This window comes from Numida meleagris, chromosome 6 (assembly GCF_002078875.1).
Source record: "Numida meleagris isolate 19003 breed g44 Domestic line chromosome 6, NumMel1.0, whole genome shotgun sequence".
Classification (NCBI taxonomy): Eukaryota; Metazoa; Chordata; class Aves; order Galliformes; family Numididae; genus Numida; species Numida meleagris.
Genome location: NC_034414.1, coordinates 38,676,903 through 38,698,834, shown reverse-complemented (window position 1 = coordinate 38,698,834; position 21,932 = coordinate 38,676,903). Strand labels below are relative to the sequence as shown.

General features: G+C 39.8%; 3 protein-coding genes across 6 annotated transcripts in view; 2 read left to right on the top strand and 1 right to left on the bottom strand.

The window, feature by feature from the left end:
• Positions 148-3,693, top strand: TRAPPC6B (trafficking protein particle complex 6B). Of its 2 annotated transcripts, XM_021401260.1 has the most exons (6): positions 148-780; positions 866-933; positions 1,862-1,979; positions 2,324-2,407; positions 2,855-2,948; positions 3,521-3,693. In XM_021401260.1, the coding sequence occupies exons 1-6, from the start codon at positions 700-702 to the stop codon at positions 3,550-3,552; spliced, it is 477 nt and encodes a 158-aa protein (XP_021256935.1). In that variant the 5' UTR covers positions 148-699; the 3' UTR covers positions 3,553-3,693. The 2 variants fall into 2 exon arrangements, with proteins under 2 accessions (XP_021256935.1, XP_021256934.1); XM_021401259.1 differs by lacking the exon at positions 3,521-3,693 and having other exon boundaries at positions 2,855-3,293.
• On the bottom strand, positions 5,932-13,497 carry GEMIN2 (gem nuclear organelle associated protein 2). The gene is made up of 10 exons (XM_021401258.1): positions 13,255-13,497; positions 12,742-12,826; positions 11,542-11,631; positions 10,100-10,159; positions 9,837-9,947; positions 9,173-9,217; positions 8,383-8,451; positions 6,997-7,107; positions 6,724-6,782; positions 5,932-6,392 (listed from the first exon to the last, which is right to left on the bottom strand). Exons 1-10 carry the CDS (start codon positions 13,374-13,376, stop codon positions 6,353-6,355), a joined length of 792 nt encoding a protein of 263 aa, XP_021256933.1. The 5' UTR covers positions 13,377-13,497; the 3' UTR covers positions 5,932-6,352.
• The window catches only part of SEC23A (Sec23 homolog A, coat complex II component), a 28,354-nt gene continuing 19,914 nt past the window's right edge, over positions 13,493-21,932 (top strand). The window contains exons 1-9 of one of the 3 annotated variants that reach the window (XM_021401254.1): positions 13,493-13,774; positions 14,198-14,352; positions 14,571-14,730; positions 15,635-15,791; positions 18,986-19,227; positions 20,025-20,082; positions 20,328-20,414; positions 21,472-21,708; positions 21,799-21,878. In XM_021401254.1, coding sequence (XP_021256929.1) covers positions 19,007-19,227; positions 20,025-20,082; positions 20,328-20,414; positions 21,472-21,708; positions 21,799-21,878 — 683 coding nt within the window. In that variant the 5' untranslated portion in view covers positions 13,493-13,774; positions 14,198-14,352; positions 14,571-14,730; positions 15,635-15,791; positions 18,986-19,006. Of the gene's footprint in view, positions 13,904-14,197; positions 14,353-14,570; positions 14,731-15,634; positions 15,792-15,851; positions 16,069-18,985; positions 19,228-20,024; positions 20,083-20,327; positions 20,415-21,471; positions 21,709-21,798; positions 21,879-21,932 lie in introns of those variants that run through there. The other 2 variants (XM_021401253.1, XM_021401255.1) reach the window with 2 other exon arrangements.

The window sequence follows — 21,932 nt, the reverse complement described above, 5'->3', positions numbered from 1 at the left end:
GGCCTGAAGCGAAAGGGTACGCCCCGCTGGATAGGCTCTCTGTACTCATCCGCCAATCACGAAGATCAGAGACAGACTGACATCCTTCTTAATCAATTACCGAGAGCCCCGCCTGCCAGCTCTGCGAATCATAAAGGCGGAGGGCCAGAGCGACGTCTCTCGTGGCTAACGAGAAATCCCTTCGTCACTTTCCTGTGGTGGAAGCCAATCACCTTCACGCTACCACGGCCTCTGTGCCAGACAAGCCAATTAGCCGGGGCGTTACTGCGGGCTGCCGCGTTGTACGCTCCCGCGCGGCACAGCGTGAGCTTTTGTAGCGGGTTAGCGCTGAGCGCCGTGAGATCGGTGGCGCTGGCTCTGGGCTGCGGTCCTACCCCCGGCGCCTGCTGTGAGACTGTGCTAACGGAACACGAGTGCCATTTTTGCTGGGGCACCTCAGGCTGCATCCCGCGCCCCGCCGGTTGCCATCTTACAGGGGCAGGAAATGGAGGATGAGTAGAAAGTGACGTTTTGAAGGCAATAAATAAAAAAACGCACAAAAGCGGTCTTTCTCCTCTCATACACGCCCCGGGACGCAAGCTTGTTTTGCCCCCGCTCGGCACTCCGCTCCGCCTCGCCCAGCCCTGGCGCGCATCCCGCTCCCGGAAGGGGCGGTGCAGCGGCTCCCGGCGGCGGCGGAACGCCTGCAGCGGGGCGGGCATGGCGGACGAGGCGCTGTTCCTGCTGCTGCACAACGAGATGGTGGCGGGGCTGTACCGCGCCGCCGAGCAGGGCGAAGGGGTGAGTGAGGCCGGTGCCGTCCCCGAGGCCGTCCGGCGGCGGCCGGGCCCGAGGCTGAGGCGGCGGCTGCCCTTGTGTCTTGCAGGAGAACGGCCGCTGCACCACCAAGCTGGAGAGCATGGGCTTCCGCGTCGGGCAGGGATTGATCGAGAGGTGGGTCTGAAGTGTAGTTTTATAATTGACTGCTGCACGATTTCTCTTTCCTAAGGCCTTCTCAGCCCTTGGACCTTCTGTCTCCATGGGCCCTCTGGGTCCCGGTGCCTCTCTGCACAGTCTCAGGCTGTGTGGAGAATCCCGAGCTCCCAACGTCACGTTTTCATAGTATGATAGAATCATTAAAGTTGGAAAAGACCACCAAGACCGTCTAGTCCAACCACCGGCCCACTAACCATGCCCCTCAGTGCCATATCCACACGGTTCTTGAACATCTCCAGGGACAGCGACTCCCCCACCTCCCTGGGCAGCCTGTGCCAATGCACCACCACTATTTGGAGAAGAAATTTTTCCTAATATCCAGACTGAACTTCCCCTGCCATAACTTAAGGCCATTACCTCTCATCCTGTATCGCTGTCACCTGAGAAAAGAGTTGATCAAAGTAACACAAAGACCTCCAGGGAGAATACAGGGGGAGAGTTGTGAAGAAGGATGGCACTTTTCAGAAGACAAGTTTTGTGTGCTTGTTCCTATGCATTAAGGTGTTTGGTTTTTTTTCCCCAATATTTTCAGTATTTGAAGGAGCCCTTCCAGACAGGAGTATATGCAAGAGCTTTAAATTAAGACATCTTTATGTACTTCAACTGTCTTTAACAATCATATAGTTCAAACTCAGTTATTCTTACCATAGTGTTGCAGATATTAAGATAAAATTATGTTACTCTTAAATGATAATACGTGGTGAAAGCTGAGTGATGCTAGCATGATTCTATATGATAGTTGGAACGTTAATCTCTGTAACATTCTCAAAAGTAATGTTGTACAGTACCATTTTTTGTATTTATTATTTTGTATTTTTCTGCTTAATCAGTCAAGTTGTCGCACATACATTTGTTATTGACATATTTCTCACTTGTTGTCTTTTAGGTTTACAAAAGATACAGCCAGGTTCAAGGATGAATTAGATATTATGAAGTTCATTTGCAAAGATTTTTGGACAACCGTATTCAAAAAACAAATAGACAACCTAAGGACTAATCATCAGGTACTAATGCTCTAGGATATGATTTAAGTTACAAAATCAATTACGCTGTTTTGTGTTATAGGCGGATTTTCTGTTTGTCTTGGTCTAGAATTAATTACCTGATAAGAAACCTGGAATGTTCCTATGTTTTGTTTAAATAACAGTTTTTTAAAGTCCAAATTGGTGCATATTTTGAGAATACAAAATACAGTTTTCAGCAGTTGAGACACTTAGTTGCACTCTACTGAACATAACTCTATAGAAAACAGCTGAAAAACTTTCCAAAGTTTGTATGTTGATGACATTGATAAAATTCTGATTACATGTTGTTAGAAACTCAATTAAAAACTGTTTTTTTTTAACAGGGTATTTACGTTCTTCAAGACAACAAATTTCGACTCTTGACACAAATGTCTGCAGGAAAGCAGTATTTAGAACATGCACCAAAGGTACTCTTCTTGGGACCTATGAGTTTGATTTGAATCATCTTGGTCTGTTAATAATAACTTGAAATTTTGGAGCTGAATGGACACAAACCCACCAAAAGGGGAACTAAAATTTAGTCTCCAAAACCTGATTTTTAGAAATGCACCTTGTTTCAGAACAGTTTATTTGATCTATGTTTCAAGAAATAGTCACAGTGATTTTAAAACGTTGTTACGTTTGAGTTACTTGATGGTGGGAGCTGTACTGACTGCAAGGAGAAAATCATTGAGGTGATGTTTGTATTTTGTGTGCAATTCAGGAAGAAACTTCTGCCTCTGTCACAGTACACTAATGAACAGTATCAAAACCTCCATAGTTTTATATTGTCAAAGTGAGAAGTCTTCAGTTCTTCAATATTTTGCAACAAGCTTCACCCTTGAAAATTCTTTAAAATGTAACTTTATATTTAGTATTTAGCATTTACCTGTGGACTAATCAGAGGGGGCCTATCGAATTTGGGAATAAAGAGTATTGTAACAGCTGAAGTTTCATCAATGCCTGCGTGTAAGTACTTCTCAGAGTACTCGGTTATTAGCTCATTTGATAACTTTAGTTACCAACAGTGCTTTACTGTTAAAAAATACTGACAGTGAAGCTCCATGACATTAAAGTGGAAAGCTGTATTAAAAACTTATACTCACATTTGGAGGCATCAGATGCCAAAGGGCGCACATCCAGAACTCTACTGTAGTAAATGAAGATTAAGACAACTATTTATGTGCTCTTTATTTATAGAAGTCAGTAAGAAATGTAGTAAGTGAAGTCTGTTGTAACTACACAAGCTCATTAAGATGGAGAGTTCCATGGGCTTTGCACAAATTTTATATTCAACTGACAAAACTGCTGTAATGTGGGACATGGATCAACTGAAAAAAAAAAAAGAAAAGAAATTGTTCACTTGGAGTTTAAATTTAAATGCTAAATTTAAGTCATGGCTAGATATCTCACAATTAAACCATAAGATTGAAATGTTCCTTAGTAATGTTTTAACAAAACCATTAAAAGAAAGTAACTACCTACTTAGAATAATAAATCTAAAGTTCATGCTTTGATCTGACTTTGCATTCTCTTTGCAGGTAAATTCCAGGTGATGATACAGAAAATGTAGAGCATGTTCAAATCTGGGTATCTACCTTAAAAATCCTTTGTCTGTGGTTTTGGTGTCTTGGTTCAGCTTTGTATGTAGCATGTAAATTATAGCACTGTGCAGCACAATTCCAAAGTATATAATAAATGTTCGTTAAAATAACACTGTTCTCGTATCTTGGTATGAAATTAATTCTGTACCAAGGTATTAATGTCCAGGGTAAATCAGGGTAAAAACTGTCTTCTTAAAAGTTTCCAACAAAAGATTTCTAGTACTAAAACACATAACAGGCAGATTTTAAGAACAGAGTAAAATCACAATCAAGACTCAGTTGGAATAAGAAACAAATGTGTTTTGTGTCACCTAACACATGCCAAACTGCTGCCTTTCCGTAATCATTCCTAACTGTGAAGCAGCAACTTTCTATTATTCTGAGGAAACAATTACTGCAAAAATCAACAGTCTTCATTAACAACATTCAGTGGAGTATAAGAATGATATGAGCAGATAATTTATTTCTACAAAAATAAAGGTATATCCTATGTCCCTAAATTAATGGCTGTTTTTTTTGCATCAGAAGAATTGTACAGCTAAGGACATCTACAACCAGCAAAGGGAATTTGTTTTAGCTTGCTGTGAATAAATTCAATATTAACATAATTTTTTTTTTAATTGGTAGCTACAATTCACTTCTGTAATGAGTGTGTGCAGGAAGATGATTAGGCCAGCAAGAATCTACAAAGACATCACCAAGACCCTAACAGAGATTGGGGGTTGCTTGATACTACTTGTTACAAGATTCGTGTAACAATATGTATCTTGCTGTGGGTAAGCATGAAAACTTCTTTAAACTTGTAACAAATTTTACTGTAAGACTTTTCTGCTGGCAGGATCAGGCCTTGCACTTTCAGAAATGTGAGAATGTCCTGTGATAGCGATTCAGTTTCTACTTTGAGACCAGCAAATAACAGGCTAGATGTAAAAAGTAACGCACTAGAACAACACTTCTGCGTGTTTTAACCATCTTATATGTTGGAATTAATGTATGTTGTCCAATTGCATGGTTGGGCAGGAACACTGGAAGCTGTTCTTCATTAAGCTCTAAGGAAGTTCTGGCGTTTGTAATGGATCAAGCCTTTTCTAGATAGTTGCCTTTTCTAGTCTATAAATCTATGCTGGCAAGCTGTAGATTATAGATATGATAACCAGAGGCTTATTATAATTGAGCTTAAGATTTGAACAAATTCAGGTATTTTCAGGTACTGTGAATGCTAGCTCAGATTAGTTGTAACTGGAAATTCGACAGTTCTAGGAAACATCTAAAACACTAGTAGAATGCTATTGCCCCGTTTAGAGACCTAGAAAAGATAAAAATAACCATGGTGGTTGGTACTCTGTAGGGATCAGCTGTGTAAATGAAATACTGAGCACTTCTACTGGTAGTATACAGGAAGGCTGCGGTTGTTGTCCACCTATACGATTCAGACTTCTTTGAAATTGTAAGGGTAGAGCATTAGTTAACTACTATTCTTCCTGAGTGCATTTTGTGGGTTCTTCTGTTGCCAACTCATCCTATTTTCAGTGCTGTTATTAAAGGGACTGACTTGCACTGTACCTAACAGATGGACACTTCAGTCACGCACATTATGCCCACGCAACATGGTAGGCATTCAGTATTAACATACAGAATCATTTTGTAATTTGCTTCTCTAGAATTAAAACTGTAGTAGTTACTTTCATTTTCATTTGATAGTTAAGATTACTGTTCCACATGAAAAAGTGCTAATAATTCTAAGTTACATTAAGGGCTTAACCAGTAACTTGTGCTTAATGATGTGTTTTTTTTAGATAGTGAGGGATTGACATCTGCTTCCTGTACAGTGTGAAATTCAATACTGTATATCAGTCTGCTGTTACCAGCAGAAATCAGAGTTCATTTAATCTAGATTTTCAATTGTTCAAGATAATTAGAGCCCAACAGAATCATGTATGTACAAAGCAGACACCAATATTCTTGGCAAAGCACTCCCTGTTCAATATCTTAAGTCAAATAGGTGAGCTAATGTATTTGTCAAGATACTTTACAGAAAATAAACGTGCCCATTTTGTTTAATAAATGCTTCTGTTGAAGAGTGCTGAATACAGCTGTGCCTTTTTCCCTGGTTTTTGCCACTGTTTACTATGAAGTAGCAAATATTATTACTCAGGAAGTCTATGCACTACCTCCTTTTATGTTTTGGTAACATAATTGTTTCAGTAATTCACTGGCTATAGTTGTACTGCTTAGCAGTACTTAAACTCAAGAACTATTTCCTGAAAAAACGCATTGGATCCCAGTTGTGTAGGCTTCTGTAGTAAGGCAGTTGTTAAATACTATGAAGAATGAGAAAAACCACAGTGTTTAAGAACACTTGAAAGTATGTTTTAGTTTTATTAAAAAAGACCTTGAGGAGTTGTGTATTAGATAAAGAACAGTCATCTCTGACATAACATCTCTTTAAACTTAAAAGTCTTTACCTAATGGCAGCATCCACAGGATTACTTGGTAAAAATTTATAATGGAGAACCTACTATACTAAGTTGCTTGAGAGATAATGACAGATAATTCATGGACCGTTTTATGATGAGGATACTGGAGACTAGTACCTTCACGCTAAAGATCAGCTTAAGTTATTCATAGCTGTCCCAGATGCATTCTTACGTTGAGGGTGCTCTGAAGAGGTTGTATTGTACTTCACAGAAAGACACTGCACACTTCAGACCCAAATGCTGATAATGTTGTTTGTGCTACGGCAACAGAAAATGGTTTTCTCTAAAAAGTCTAGGAGGGTTCATCAGCTAAGTCACGTTGATCAAAGTACCTAGTGGAGAGAAGTAGAATATAGTTAAGAAAACTAATGCAACACACTCTTTACTTTGCTCTGAGTTGATAGACCACTTGCTTTCTAGGTTTAATTTAGTATTTCTATCATATTTATTGCTTCATGGTTGAGGGAGCTCACCCAAGAAAACCAGTGTGTTTCCTCTGTTTAACTCTTAGGTTTGTCTTAAGTCCTTTTAACTAAGTATGTTTGCTACATACGTCCAGAGTACTTGGACTGACTTTCACTTTAAAGGAATCTAGGTTAGCACAAGGATACTCACACTTACTCTGGACATACTCTGCTATTTTATATCTGTAGTTTGCATTACCTGCTAACTAAGCAGATTAACAGGTTCAGAGCTGATACTTGCTCTTCATTCCTGTTCTCCTGAAAAAGAAACAAATACCAGAACAGTTCTTTTGTTAACCATATCCACTAGAAAAAGTTACCTGCCATGTTATATGTTGTAGTCTTCCTTTCACTCTCAGGCAGACTTAAAATGTGAAAATTACGTACTAAGAATTCAAGAGCTGAAACATCATTCTCTTGATAATTTGCAAAATTGAAACAGTCCTTTGCACAACATTAAATTAAATCTTACCTCTAGTACTCTCACTTCTGAGCATCGTCTTGCCAGCTGTCGAATAAGGGAGTGAGCTTCAGGGAGCAAAGGTTTTTCAAGGCATGCCAACAGTGCATAAAACCATCTACCCTGTGTGGATTTAAATAGTGAGCTTTTAATTATAGGCATTTCCTTGAAGTTTTACACAAGCAAAACCTGTTATATAATAGCAGGTCTCAAGCACAGGTCTCAAAACAAAATTTCATGTAAGTGCTATTGCCAAAATCGAAAAGTTTGAAGGGCCAGATTAGAGACTGCATAGTAGAATTTTGTGCCTGTAGATAAGCCTCTTGTGAGTGTGCTCCTGGATTTTCCGCTATTTTTTTTTTGAGTTAGATATAAATACAGTTTCCACTATTAACCTAAGGGAAGCACTATTTTAATAATATCTAAAGAATATTACATAGCTATTACTTTTTAACTTCATAAACTGTGGAAAAACATTCCTAAAGAATGAATATATTAAGTGAGATCCTTGTGGAATTAATATTGTTACGTCAGCCTTAGGATTTATCCCACTGCAAAAACAGGTCCTTTGCTTTTCACTTTACTGAATATTGTAATATTATAAACATCACTTTTGCTATTTACTTCTTAAATTAATTCCAGTGTCTAGTGCCTTTCATGTGCAATGTGCACATTCTCTGCAGCATACTGGTCACTAAGAAAAGGTCAGAACACAAAAGGTCTTTAAGTAACTCAAAAATCGTGAATTTGTATTTAGTATTGTGGATGTAAGTTTTCATTACTCGTTTATTTTGTGGTAGTCAATGAAATGCACCGACCAAGGTCTTCTGCAGATAAGATGGCACTACATAGCTAGTTGATGTAGTTGTGGCCAAACTTCATGCTAATGTACTCCATCAGTCTGAGTTTTGTATTAGATTGGCTCTGTTTCCGCACTAACACAGATAAGCTTTTTGGTCAGTGCTTGCACATGAAAAGATTAAATGCATCTCTTTCAGCAGAATACCACGCATCTCCAAACTAAAACAGATGTGTCAGCAAATACAACATGCAGCTCACTGACAGCTTAAACTGGTCAGAATCAAAGCTTCTGTACTCTGGCCCTCTTCTCTCCCCAGCACTCTTCCGACCTTGCAGATTAAGTTATTGTGGGGAATAAATGAAACAGAGGAGTTTTAGCAGTACCTGAAAGACCTGTTGTTTTATAATTACCCTTTCAAGAAGTTCTGTGTATGTTCAATGTAGTATCTAATCAGGAGAGTTTTGAGAACAACTGAATACAGCACATGGAGCTAGAGAACTATTTGCAAACTAAAATAATTTCACAGAAGACAAAGTACAATTTATCCCTTGTTTGAGGTGTTCACGTGCAAGTAGTTAGAAAAAATTAAAAATTACCAGTTCAGGAGTAAACTTTTTCTCTCCAAACCAGCTTATCAGGTATTCTAAGACACTGGTTACTGTGGCCTTCAAAAGAGGAACATAAAGAGACAATGGGATACCTGCAAAGTTTTGTTTTGCTGTCCTTCTACCCAAAGGATTATATTATATAAAAAGCAAATGTGATTTTTGTCTTTAAATATAGACAGTATTTGTTTCCACTCAACTGTAATTCTATATGGCATTTAGTTCAGGTTGAGATTATATGTAAGGGTAAAGTAAATGTTAAAGCATTAGGAAAAAAAAGCTTTTTAAAAAATAAAGAGCTTTTTATAAAGCAATATTCTGTGTTAACAAGAGGTTATAGAGAGATAACAAAACAGGCATCATACTGACTATTTCTGTATAAGAGTGACTAATGAGAAACATAGTAAACATGGTTCTTCTAGTCTTGCAATGGATTTAAGAGTTCACAATCAAATTGAAGGACTGTACTTAAAAGATGAAAGGAGATAACTTACTGTAAGCCCCTAAAAGAGGCACTCAAACATTAGCATGTTACATAAAGAAATTACAAGGAGAAAATATGCTTGTATCTAGTTATGCTAAACGTTTGTTGGTGTAATTGTAGTTAAAGATGAGATAGTATTTTTTCCTTGTACATGTACATTGAATAGCAGTTGGAATAAACAATCAACGTAGCACAGAAAAATAGATAAGACTTATGCAACTGATGGAGCATGGGAAGTACTAACTTTTGCAACACCACTACGCTGTTCTAAGAGGTAGGCATAAGAGGTAGGCTTACCTGATTCATTCTGCTTACAATACTTAGCAAAGGAGGAAAGCCCACCTGAAAAATCAAGATGGAAAATGCAGAAACATTATCATAAACACTTTATTTTTATAAGTTAGAACTTACTAACATTTGAATGTTATGATCAGAAATTTGTAATTATTTTGAATTCTGTTCTGAGCTTTGACATCTATTAAAAAATCAATAATCCTCAAGCAACTTCAAGATAAGGTCCAGCCAAATTTGGTATCGAATAGTTTTGCTATTGCTTTTGCTGTTACTTGTAAAACAAGGGTGTGCTTTTTTTTTTTTTCCTTTTGAAGATGCTGTGAAGGGCACGTTTATAGAGTATCATGTACAAGGACAGGAAGCACCTTCACAAAACACTAAACCAGACTATGGATAAAGCTTTCCATTCAGTTCAGCTAGCAGCGAATTAGTGTGTTTTAGCTGGGAACAGATGAGGGAACTTCTCCAACTTTTTGACAGAAGTACTATACTTGTTCTCCATTCTCTGCTTCACTCAGTTTCAACTTAAAAGCGAAGATAAATGAGTCTTACTGGGCTCAACAGACAGCTTGCTTTGTATTTAGCACAACGTGGTAATATGCAGCAGAATTGCTTCTGGTATCTATTTGTGAAAATAACAGTTGAAAATGAGTCCTCTTATACTCACCTTTATGTAATCAATTCCTAGATTTTCATTATCAGATTCCGCATCTATTTCTGAGTATACTCTTTCACCCAGGCAGAACTTCTTCCAGCCTTCTTCATCCTCTAATTTTGGCTGAAGTAAATAAAAATAAATGAAATCAGTGAAATATAGCTATCTTGAAGACACCAAAGAACAGACGTGATAATACTCACCAGTTGTTGAATTAGACTGTACAGCAAGATTAACCACAGATTTAATGACTAGAAAAAACAAATTCTACTCACCATGTTAACGTTGCTGTCCAAATCTTGTGACCGCCAGTGATTTCTGTGCTTGTTCAGGCTCTGAATAATTAGAGCCAAATCAGTTTAACTTTACAGTTATTGGATCCTAGCCATAATCTTATCTTCATTAAAAAAAAAAAAGGTAATTTTTGAAATGAGTAGAGGCATTACTGAGTACATATTCCTCAAGCCTCTTAGTATAAATATAACTGTTACTTATACTGGGTTTTTGGAAATAATATTAAAGCCAAAGGAATTTTAAAGTCCACTGCATAAAGCTTGAAGTTTAAATAGTAAGCTTTACTAGTCTTAAAATTCTTTCTTATGCTTGCTGTAACGAGAAAAAACAATTGGGTTAGTCAAAAAAGCAAACAAGGCCAATACCACATTTCTGTCAGTGCTCTGTATCTCTGTTCAGAGCCTACAGAATCATGAAGGATGGCAGGCGTACTTTCCTAGAACTTTTGTTCTGACAGGGATGCCATATATGACAAATTCGTCTCTATGACAGTTTCCTATATTGAAGTATAAGCTTTTGTATTGGAAATATTTTTCCCTCATCCCATTTTTACTCTTAACAGTAAAAATGACCACTAAAAAAATGCTGTAATTAACTAGCTGGTGCATAATGTATGAACAAGTGACTTTTGATGCTCTTTTCTCTTAAGCTCCACCTTCACTGCTTTATGTTCCTCAAAAAACAGGGTAAATGAGCTCATAGTAAGCTCAATGCCATGGATGCTTCAGTGCAATTGATTATACTCCAGTTAATCCAGGTATTTCTACAATGCAGAATCAATGCATTATAAACATGCCTTCAGCAGTACTGGAGCTATAAAATATCTTTATATACACCCTGTTTGAACAGTGCTTAGAGAGAATAGAGAGAGACTGTTCAGTTCTTCATTTCCATTCTGTAAAAGCAAGGTACAAATGTGGTAGGAAAGTCTGTGCTAACACTACATCCACACAAATTCATTTTAGCAAATCAGTATTTCTCACCATAATGGCTCCCACTAGTGCCCGTAGGACCCTAAATGGACTGTGTTATAGTTATATGAATCTTATGGTGGGTTGGAATCCACTTGTTCTAGAACAATGTAAAACACTGTTGGTTTCAGTGTCACTGCGTAACATCACAGTGATTTTTATCCTTTTGTCCTTCCTCAAGTACTCTGTATCGTTCAATGTATATACTGCCAGGTATTTTTGCTTTATTTAACATGACTCTCAGGAAGAAGTTTCATCAGAAGTTTTAAAGCCTCACAGTATATTCCCATTTTATTTTTCTATTTTTTTAAGAAATTACAACAGTTGACTAGCAACATCTGATCAAAATGTTATGACTTTATGGTAGGAGAGATATAAGGTTGTCCCCCCTAAAGTACAGATGTGCAAGTTAAAAACATCTGCCACTCCCCATCACACACAGCATTTTGTACCTGACGAACAGATGAGAAATTGGCCACTTGCTGCTGCTGCCACTTGAGTGTTGGAGAGTATCCTTCAGGAGCAGGCTGACACCCAGAAATCTAAGGAAAGACTGGCAATAATTATAATGTATAAAAAGCTTTATAAAAATAATCCTTAAAGAACACGAGAATTAGTAAATAACTACCAGCAGATAAAAATAGAAGTACTCACTTTAAAAAAGGTTAATTTCCTGACAACTGATTTAACAGTTGGTCTAGACAAAATTTATCCTGCTTGATGGTGTATGTATGCAAAGAAGGAAAATTAAACATGCAGGACGTGCTGCTGAAGAATCATTTAACATCATTTTTCTAGCACTTGTTCCGCCTTAATTTCCCTGTTACTAAAAAGGAGTGTGCTCTTTCCTTATCTTGGATGGATGCTATTAATAGTAGGAGTTCTACTTGCTCAGACAATAAGTTGGGGAACACGGTAGAGTAAAAAATATATCTTTTAGGAAATTAACTGACAATTAAGTAGATATAACCTCTTTAGAAATCAGCATGAAAGAATTACAGTACAGAAAAATCTTTCTACAAATGTTTAAGAATGCCGTTACGAAGAGGTGAGACGAAAAGAACAGTTACAAGATACATGGTCATGTCAATACTAGAAACTTTAGCATAGCAATGTAATAGGCAGGTTATACAGTTTTCATTAAAAAAAGACAAAACCGGGCACTCGAAATATTTGGAAGTAGATTAAAAAAAAAGCAATGTGACAACAGAAGAATCTACTTGTAAGGGGAAATCCCAATAAGACCCTCCACCAAAAAGTTAAGAAATGGTGCTAGAATTTCATCTTACGTTAGCTGTACTTACTGCTCTTACTGCCTTACCCAGGATATATTTTTGAATCTAAATATAGATACTGCTTTCTACTAAAGCTTACACGGGTTTTATGATGGATTTGTAAAATTTAGCACAGCATTTGATTCCTTCAGGCAGTAAGTCTCCTGTGTGTCATTTAGTAGGGGTATTACTGATTTAAACTAATCAGTTACAGAGACTGCTGTTACCCAGAAATACAAACCCTGAAGTTCCATTTATTTCAGTAGGCGCTTTAAGATCCAGCAAAGCTGCTGTTTTAGTTATGCTCACGACTCCCCCATCTTTCCTGCTGCTTGTTTCTTAAAACAAAGCAAAAAGCATAAACCAGCCCAAACTTACTGCAATGTTTACTGTCTGCTTCTTTCTTAGCTTCTTGGGGTCTATTTGTGCCACGACCACATCTGGGCATCGCGCTGCTTCAATCCTACAAAATAAAGTCAAACTGCTGTATTGCAACAGGCGGTTATAGGCTGAATGTCTCTGAAATACGGCACCTGAGGAAATTTTCACTTATGCAAAGAACAATTAACTCTGCACGCAATTCTTACAGAAGGTCTGACTCCAGAATTACAAAGTATTCCCTCTTTATACACAACTGCACTGGCGTCCTTGAAGCTTGCATGCTCCTAAGTTGCCTTGAAGTGAGGCTGCGCATCCCATAGCGACATCCTGGGATGCTACGGCCACACGGAGCCAAAAACCGGACCACCGTCTTCCTCTGAAAAACAGAGCTCCAGCACTCGGCGTGGGGCTCGCCGGGGAATAACGGGCCCCTCGGGCAGACGCAGCGAGAAACACACCGCCCCGATGGAGCCCGACCGGCCCGCCGCCAACCCGCGGCCCGCCACTCACTGGACGCGCCTCAGGTACTCCTGCGGCGTCCTGGGCGGCACGGTAGGGTCGAAGTCGTCGGGCAGGTCGCAGTCCCCCACGGGCAGCAGCCGCGGCATCAGCTCCTCCACGGCCGACTCCATCGCCCCGCCGACGCGGGCGCACCGTTTCTCCCCGCGGGCCGCCAGCCCGGCTGCTCTCGCGAGAGGTGCCGCCTCGCGCGGGCGGAGCGCCGCCGCCGTGCAAAGGGGCTACGGCCCTTGCGGGCGCCGTGGGCTGTTCCGCCGGGCGGTGCGCGCTGTGGGACGGCGTCTTGCCCGGGAGCTAGCCAAAACGATAACCGCGTTCCTGAGCCGGACTGGACCTCTGATAACCCCATTTAGGCCCTGCGTCATTCTCACGTACCTTAGCTTTTGCCAGTGGTTCTTCACAACTCGTGCACTGATTACGCTGCCTATTCTGCCAGCGGACGGGCAGTAATAATGATTATCCCTTCCTTGGCACGCTTAGAGGTCGATGGTTAAAATTAATTGCCTAAAAGGTAACTGCTGTAAATCCAGGTGTAGTTCTGGAAGCATTTGGCTGAGATTTCATTTTGTTGCTGTATGGGTTTATCTAAATAGTAATGGACTGGATCCCAAATCGAAATCAAAGCAGCATTAGCACTGAGGTGGGTTACTTCTCAGATAAAAAGCAGAAGGATGATGTTGTAATTGTTGCAATAATGTAAACTGCCTATTATCAAAGTCCTGCTATGCAAAATTTCAATCTGTATATTGTTTCTTAGTAGTTCTTAACAGCGTGCTAAATCAGAATAGTTCTTTCTGCAGCTGAACAGAGTCGCTCTAAATTGTTCTCAGCTTTGTTCTTTTTTTTATTATTATTTTCCTGTAAGACATTTTAGCAGTTCCAAACAAACATCAGCCCTAACTCCTCCTCTCCGCTGACTTTTGTTTGCTTTAAGGTGTTTCCAAATCCACCTACGTGTAACAGGGAGTCCAGATCTCACATCCTGGTTGAACGCGACAGCTGCAGTCATCGCTTGAAATAAACCCTGCTACCCCAAAGCCACAGCGATGCCCCTGGGAAGGCTGACCAACAGTCAAGGCAAAAGTGTTGGTGAGTAAAACTGTAAAAAGTTCTCTTCTAAGACTTCGGTAATACTCAGAAGTTATTTCTTTCTATTTGTCATGAAGTGAAGAACTGTGAACAGAAAGAGATTCCAGAAATAAAAATGTTTTTTTTTTTTTTAAATGTATTTTCTGTATTGAGACACATTTTTCTGGAACTTTTGATTGGTACTGTTTAAGCTAAGTAACTTTTAAAAATTATTGCAGGTAGTCTTCCAACAAAATTGTCACAAATTTTACCAGCGATGTCAATGCAACAGCTGGTCAGTGATTCAGTGGAAGAAGAGGAAAAAGAATCTGGAACAGAGTATCATACCTGTTTCTCAGCTGTTTAGGCACTGCAGAAGAGTACTTCTCCAAAGAAAAGGTAAGCTGCTATCTGTGGGCGTGCACTGCTGCCTAAGAAAGTCTGACACATCAGCTGAAAATTCTATGTTAAGAAAAGTAAAATAGTATTACTGTACAATCTAATAATGGAAGATAATAGAATATTTTCTCATAGTGTGTAAATATGGTGTTACCACCTGATCTTCTGTTCAGTGTTATTGCCTCTCTTTGCTTCTCGGTTTGCACCCTCGTAGCAGCTGCAAGACTTTTGTTGAAACTTAGAACATTGGATTGTCATTATGTAATGAAATTTAACTGTGCTAATGGCTCATTAGAAATACTGCATACGTTTTATGTGTAAGCTTTCCAGTTCTTCCCTTTCAAGCTCCTTTAAATGTTTCAGTGGCTTCTTTCCTTGTCATTGACGGAGACATTCTGGCTTTGGCACACACCTATTTTCATTGCAACTTTCTGAAAACATCCAACAGAGTATTTGTGTACTTCTAGAAATACAACACTGAATTCCTTTCTGTGCCTCTGCTTGAAGTTCACCCCAATGGTTTCATTTTATTTTTTTTGTGGAGGAGGTTCCATGTCCTTGGCACTCTCCAGCTGAATGCTCCCACAGCTGGCAGTGGGATTCAAGGGCAGCGAAGATTAAAATCCTTTCTTTAAGATGTGCTTTTGTTTACCTGCTCCTGTTTCTAGACTAAAGAAAGCTGGCAAACAATACTGCAGATAGTAATGGTATAGGACCCAGAAAAATAACCCAAAAAAGACAAAACCCGAACTGTACATTCAGGGCTACATAAAACTTTATCTGAAGATATTAAATAAATATACATTACACGTTTAAGTATTTCTAAATGTGAGATAAAATATTGTCTCAGGCTGAAAACCACCAAAAATATAATATCTTTTTTTTTTTTTTTTTCCTCCGGAAGTCTGAGAAAACTCGTAAACATGAGGAGGCGAAGCTCCCTCTGGTGGCTGCAGCCTGTCGTTTTCCAAACACTCCTGAGAGGAAGATCAAGCTTTTTAGAAGAAAGCTCGAAGACGAAAGGGAAAAAGCAGACAAGCAAACGGGAGTGATCGCGGACGGTAAGGCAGGGAGCGGCTGTACGGGCTGGCTCACGCCGGGCCCATCGCTGCCCGCCGCTGAGGGGACAGTGAGGCTGGACAAGCGAGGCTCGCCCGCAGCGGGGGAAGGCGTGGAGCGGCGGCGCTCAGCCCGTCCCCAGCCCCGGCCCGCCGCTCTCTGCCCCTTGACGTGGCGTGGACCCTCCCATCAGCCATGTTGACTGCGTCGGCAGCTCTGGGGCGGCTGCGTGCGTCAGGGGGAGAGCAAGCGCGAGGCGGGCGGCGGCCGGGACGCGGGGTGAGCGGCGGGGAGGGGGGCACCCGGGGAGCGGCGGTGGGAGCGCGGAGCGCCCTGGGGAGGAGAGCCCTTCGCCGGCGCCGCTGTGCGGGGCTGGGGGCGCTCGGAGGAGAGCCGGGGGACCCCCGGGGCCGGGAGCGACTTGTCAGCGCACCCCACGGCCCGCAGCTCGCCGGGGAGCGCCCACCCCACGCGCGGGGCCCTGCCAGCAGCTGCCGAGAGCCGCTCGGCTGCGGTCGCACGGCCTCTGCGCCGCCACCGCTCCGCTGTAACGTGCGGCTCGGCCCCGGCGGCGGCTCCATTCTGCTGGCACGGGGCTGCGAGCCGGCGGGGTGGGCGGCGGGGCCCTGCGGTACGCTTGGAGCTGTGCGAGCACCGTGTTTAGGGAGGCCCCGGTGCGTTTGAATTTGTTTGTTTATTCATTTGTTCATTTTTACACTTAGGTGTGTTCTTATGTACCCAGATCGCTTCTTTTAAGAAAGTCCCTAATAAAACTGGGAAGGCAGGTTTGAAGGATGCCCGTGTACGCATAAATAAGTGAAACGCAGATTCTTGCATTGTCGGTTTGACACCTTGTGGCTGCCTTTGCATCCTAAGGCATTCTCCTCTTACAGACCTCCTGGAACTGCAGTAGATTTGTACCTGATATGCTAATGACTGTAGAGATATGGTGGTGTTTTTTGTGTTTGTGTGTGTTTCCAAGGCTTAGTGGATATTATTTTCTTGACTTTCCGTACTGGGACACGCTTACAAGCGCTGTGTAAAGGTGCTGAGTTGAACCAGGAGTTCTGCGACTAGTCTGTTTTGGAGAAACTGCATCATTACTGTTTGCAGTTGCATCATTTTCAATAGCCGTTGTAGAACTAACTTCAAAGCAATATATTTCAAAGCTGTTCGTTTGGGTAGAGGGTAGCTTTCTAATTGGTGATTTGTGTGCTGGTTAGAAAATCATAACTGTACTCTTGCACCCAGTCAGAGTAATTGCATCAGTACTATTGTTTACCTCAGAATGACACCTTTACAGTCAGCTTGTGACTTTATGCAATTCAGGTGTGGTTTATTTGAGTGTAATACAGCATGAAATTGCCACTGTGCAGGGATGGGAGGGAAGCTCAGCTTCAGCAGTGGGAGGAAGCAAGCCTGAAAGGACTGTTGATGTCTTCTGGGTGTCTGTCCTGCAGCATGGCACAGTGACACCCCAACATGGAGCTGTTGCTGTTCAGCTGTTCTGACATCACTTCTTTGTGGTTTGCTGAGGTTGGCAATATGCACTTTGTGGCTCTAAGGCAGATGATGTTTTTAATGTGTATGCTGTAAATAGGAGGATTTGCTCATCTAGTCTAATGTTACACAGCTCCACACCTATCCCAGAGAGTCTGCGTGGGTAACTATGAAAATGTTACCAAAACCAACTGACTTGTCAGACAGTGAGATTCACATCTGCTGTAAGTTGAAACATGTAAGCATTACATGCTGAGGGGAAATTTGAATGATGGAATCATAGAATATCCTGAATTGAAAAGGAACCCACAAGGATCACCAAATCCAACCCCGAGCTCCACACAGGACCACCAAAAATCTAAACCCAATTTATGTGAGCAGTGTCCAAATGTCCCTTGAGCTCTGTCTGCTTGGGACTGTGCCCACTGCCCTGGGGAGTGTGTTCCATGCCCACCACCCTTTGCTGAAGAACCTTTTCCTAACACCCACCTGACCCTTCCCCATTGCAGCTCCATGTCATTCAGTCTATTATTAATAATCCACTTGATTTTTAGCAGGTTCTGTTTTCTGAATAGGAATAATCTACTGGAAAGTAACAGGATTTAACTCAGTAAATCCAATAAATCTTTGCTGTATATGCATGTACTTCGTAAGTCACTGCACACTGATGTTTGTACATTGCCCTCTGTGGAGCAATAAGTGATAAGTTAAAATAATGTCCATGTCAAGCTATTTCAAATGTGGCTGGGTTAACATGGAGAAAAGACTTTGAACTCCAATGCAGAAAGTAGGAATTGACATTGGAGTGTGTGGATGTGGAGCTCGTGGACTTCATAGCAGGTTCTTATGGAATGGCTAAAGTGGCCTCTGTTGTGATTTTCTCAGCCTTCTTAGGAGATAATTTTAAAAGGAGGGATTATTTCAGTGTGTGCTTGTAACTAGGACTGTTTTCTTACACATATTATTGTAGCACTACTGCATTTCTCAGGGATAATTTTCCTTCGCCTTTTACACAGAACAACGATGAATTGATCTTGATGATAAACTTATTGTGTTCTGCATTCTTTTCAGATCCCAGGCTATCCTTTCCTCCCTCAGTGGAATTATTTTCTATCCCTGATCTCTCTGTACTAATTTTGGCTTCTGAGTGTTTCTCTCCCCTTGTATTTTTGTCCTTTGCTGGATGGCTTTGCAGCTTGAGTAGAAGCAGCAGTGGAAACGTTCCTGTGTGCAGAGTTCTGTGTGGCTTCCTGTGTTGCAATTACTGTGATGCATGGATCTGCTCCTGGTATCAGTGAGATGCTCATGAAAATGTTGACAGACAGTTATCATAGTGTTTGTTCTACAGTATGGAGATTAGTGAAAGCATCTGTGGAAAACTGCAAGAGGGGATATTTTATAGTTAAGTTTGTATGTTAGTCTTTGTTTTATAAGAGCAATTTTGGGGGTGCTTTTTGTCGTTTTCATCACATGCTGACAGTTGATAATTTCCTGATTATATTAACTGTGAAATGTAGAATTTGTTTTATGGATAATGTTAGTCTGCTTAGTTAAAATCCATAATTAGAATCAAGCTATTAAGTTAAACTACAGTCTAGAAAACTTCAGAAGTTTTTGACTGTCACATAAACCAAAGATTTATGTCTTAAAACACTTGTATTTCCACATTCTACTAACAATTATCTTTCTATTTCAGTGATACACAGAGGAGTTGATCATGACAACTTTCCTGGAATTTATCCAGCAGAATGAGGACAGAGATGGAGTTAGATTCAGCTGGAATGTTTGGCCTTCAAGTCGTCTTGAGGCCACAAGAATGGTAGTCCCAGTGGCTGCCCTCTTCACACCACTGAAAGAACGGCCAGACTTGCCTCCTATTCAGTATGAACCGGTTCTGTGCAGTAGGACCACATGTCGAGCTGTTCTGAATCCCTTATGGTAAATCTAATATATTCATTTTTATTATATCAATATTTTTTTCCTACAAACCAGTATCTAGAATAGTGCCAGTTAAAGTGTGCAAAAGATGCAGTGTGTACAGATATTCCTCACATGAGTGTACGGCTCAAATTTTTAGATAAGAAAACCTATGTGAATAAGCTTCTAAGGTGTAACATGCATGATTAAAACATGACTTTCCTTCAGCTAGTTTTTTTTCAATGTACTTCAGGCATGTTATTTTTCTTGGAACTACGCATCTTCTGAGTTAGTATTTCACCTCTAGAAAATTAACTCAGGATAAAAAGTTATGCTATTTATTTGTAACTTTTGGGCCCTGATATAGTTTAATTTCCAAGTAAATTAAACTGTTACTAACTTTAATTCCTTTGTAGACCAAAGCAGGTTACGTGGTTTAACCTGGAAAAACAAGCTGAAAAAAGATGTGACATAAATAAATACACTGGTGGTGGGCATGACAGAGAGTAAAATCATGTTTAAGGTAAAGAATGGTAATGGCACAATCACAAATGATTGTAGAAGGTTGGAAACAGCAGAAGGATTTCATACATCATTCCAAACACAAAACTATGGACAATAAGCTGAACAGTTTCCAAAGTAGAATTTGATAAGCACGTGAAAGATACTGGGTGATAGTGGGAGACTACACACGATGTAAAATATCCTGTAGAAATATTTGGTACGTTATTGAATAACTAGAAGAAACATATTCTAGAGTCACTGGAGGAAAACATTTTTTTCATACAGTATAAACTTGTCTTATTGTATTTTTATAGCCAAGTGGATTATCGAGCAAAGCTCTGGGCTTGTAACTTCTGTTATCAGCGAAATCAGGTAAGAAATGAATCATTCAGTACGCTTAAAAAAAATCTTTGTAAGGTAAAAATGAAAAGTTCTCTTTTATCAAATTATAGTTACGAACTGAAATTGACAGCAAGAAGATAACCATATCTTTGGAGACCGCATTGAGATTTTTTTTATGATGGTGATAGTGAACATCTGTGGTAGTAGTCCATACATATGTTTTTTTAAAGTTGTAATCTTTTGTTTGTACTTAGTGTTTATGTTTTTATTTGCAGTTTCCTCCTACGTATGCTGGCATATCTGAAATGAATCAGCCGGCTGAGCTTCTGCCTCAGTTCTCTAGCATAGAATATGTAGTACAGGTAAAATCATTAAATAAGATATTTAACATTATCTATAAGCTAACAATGTACAAAAATAATTAATTTTAGTTAAGCACTGCATTTTAATGACTAAGTCTGTATGCGCATGTTAGTAGATGGAAGGTTTGTCATCAACTGGAAATGGAAAATGTAACTTTTCTATAAGAACACAAGGATGACTAATAACACTGCTGTTTTAAAAAACACCAAACCTCAAAACAGAATGAGTTTTCTTTTAAATACAACACTTTTTTTTAGGTATATTTCTTTAAGTTTCTTCAAAAATTAGGTGTTTAATTTGTGTTTATGCTGAGGGTTTCTTTACTACTGCTGCTTGCTCAAATGATTTTGACTCAAGTTGTTGATTTAAACTCACTAATCATTTGAAGTTTGTAATGGAATAATTATGAGTTGGTGTTGGTTTGGAGAAAAAAGCTGATACTTATTCATTACAACCTAAAGTGCAAACATCTGCCATTGCAAACTTGTGGTCTCTACACTCTACTTTTGAGGATTACGATTTCAGACTTCAATGAGGCGTTCAGATTATGGGGGAAAAAAGCTGAACAGAATCTATATTTTGCCAACTCTTTTAATACAAAGTAGAGGAAATATTTATTCATAGTGCAGCAAAATTTGTTTAGAGGGAAGAACTGTTGATTTCTAGGTAAAATCCTACTGAATGTTACCTGATTAGAATTTTTTATAATTGTGAATAATTTATTAACATTACCTTCATTTTGAGCAGTAAAAGCTCATTGTTTATTAAATGATTTATGAAATTGGAACATGCTTTTAAATTGGCATTCTGGTAAGGTTTTTTTTTATATAAGTTTAATTTTTGTTGTAAGAAAAGATAAAGAAGTTGTTCCCCTTCAGCCTTAGATACCAATTATTACTTGAGATGGAGGAAGGAGATAATTTAGATCAAACATTGACAATATTGGTGTGATTAAAATATCAAAACTTATCCAAAGCATGTTTTATTTGTTCATTTTTGATCATGTAAAGATTGTAAGGTTTATTTTTCATGTGTTGACGTTTATTTTTCTTAAAGCGTGGTCCTCAGATGCCCTTGATATTTCTTTATGTCGTGGACACGTGCATGGAAGATGAAGACTTGCAAGCTCTGAAGGAATCGATGCAAATGTCGCTTAGTCTCCTACCACCAACTGCCTTAGTAGGTCTCATTACCTTTGGACGAATGGTGCAGGTTCATGAGCTTGGCTGTGAAGGAATTTCCAAAAGTTACGTCTTCCGAGGAACGAAGGACCTGTCTGCAAAGCAACTTCAGGTAAGACGCAAAAGCAAAAAGAAGTCATCAAGATGATGAAAACACTCTGTAAACAAGTTTTGTACTGAAATATTTTGCATTTGACTACAGGAAATGCTAGGACTTACAAAAGTAGCTGTTTCACAAGTCGGTCGGGGTCCTCAAGTGCAGCAGCCACCACCTTCTAACAGGTAATGTGCTTAAAACATTTAAAAACTCTGCTACACTGATATACTGGAAAACTA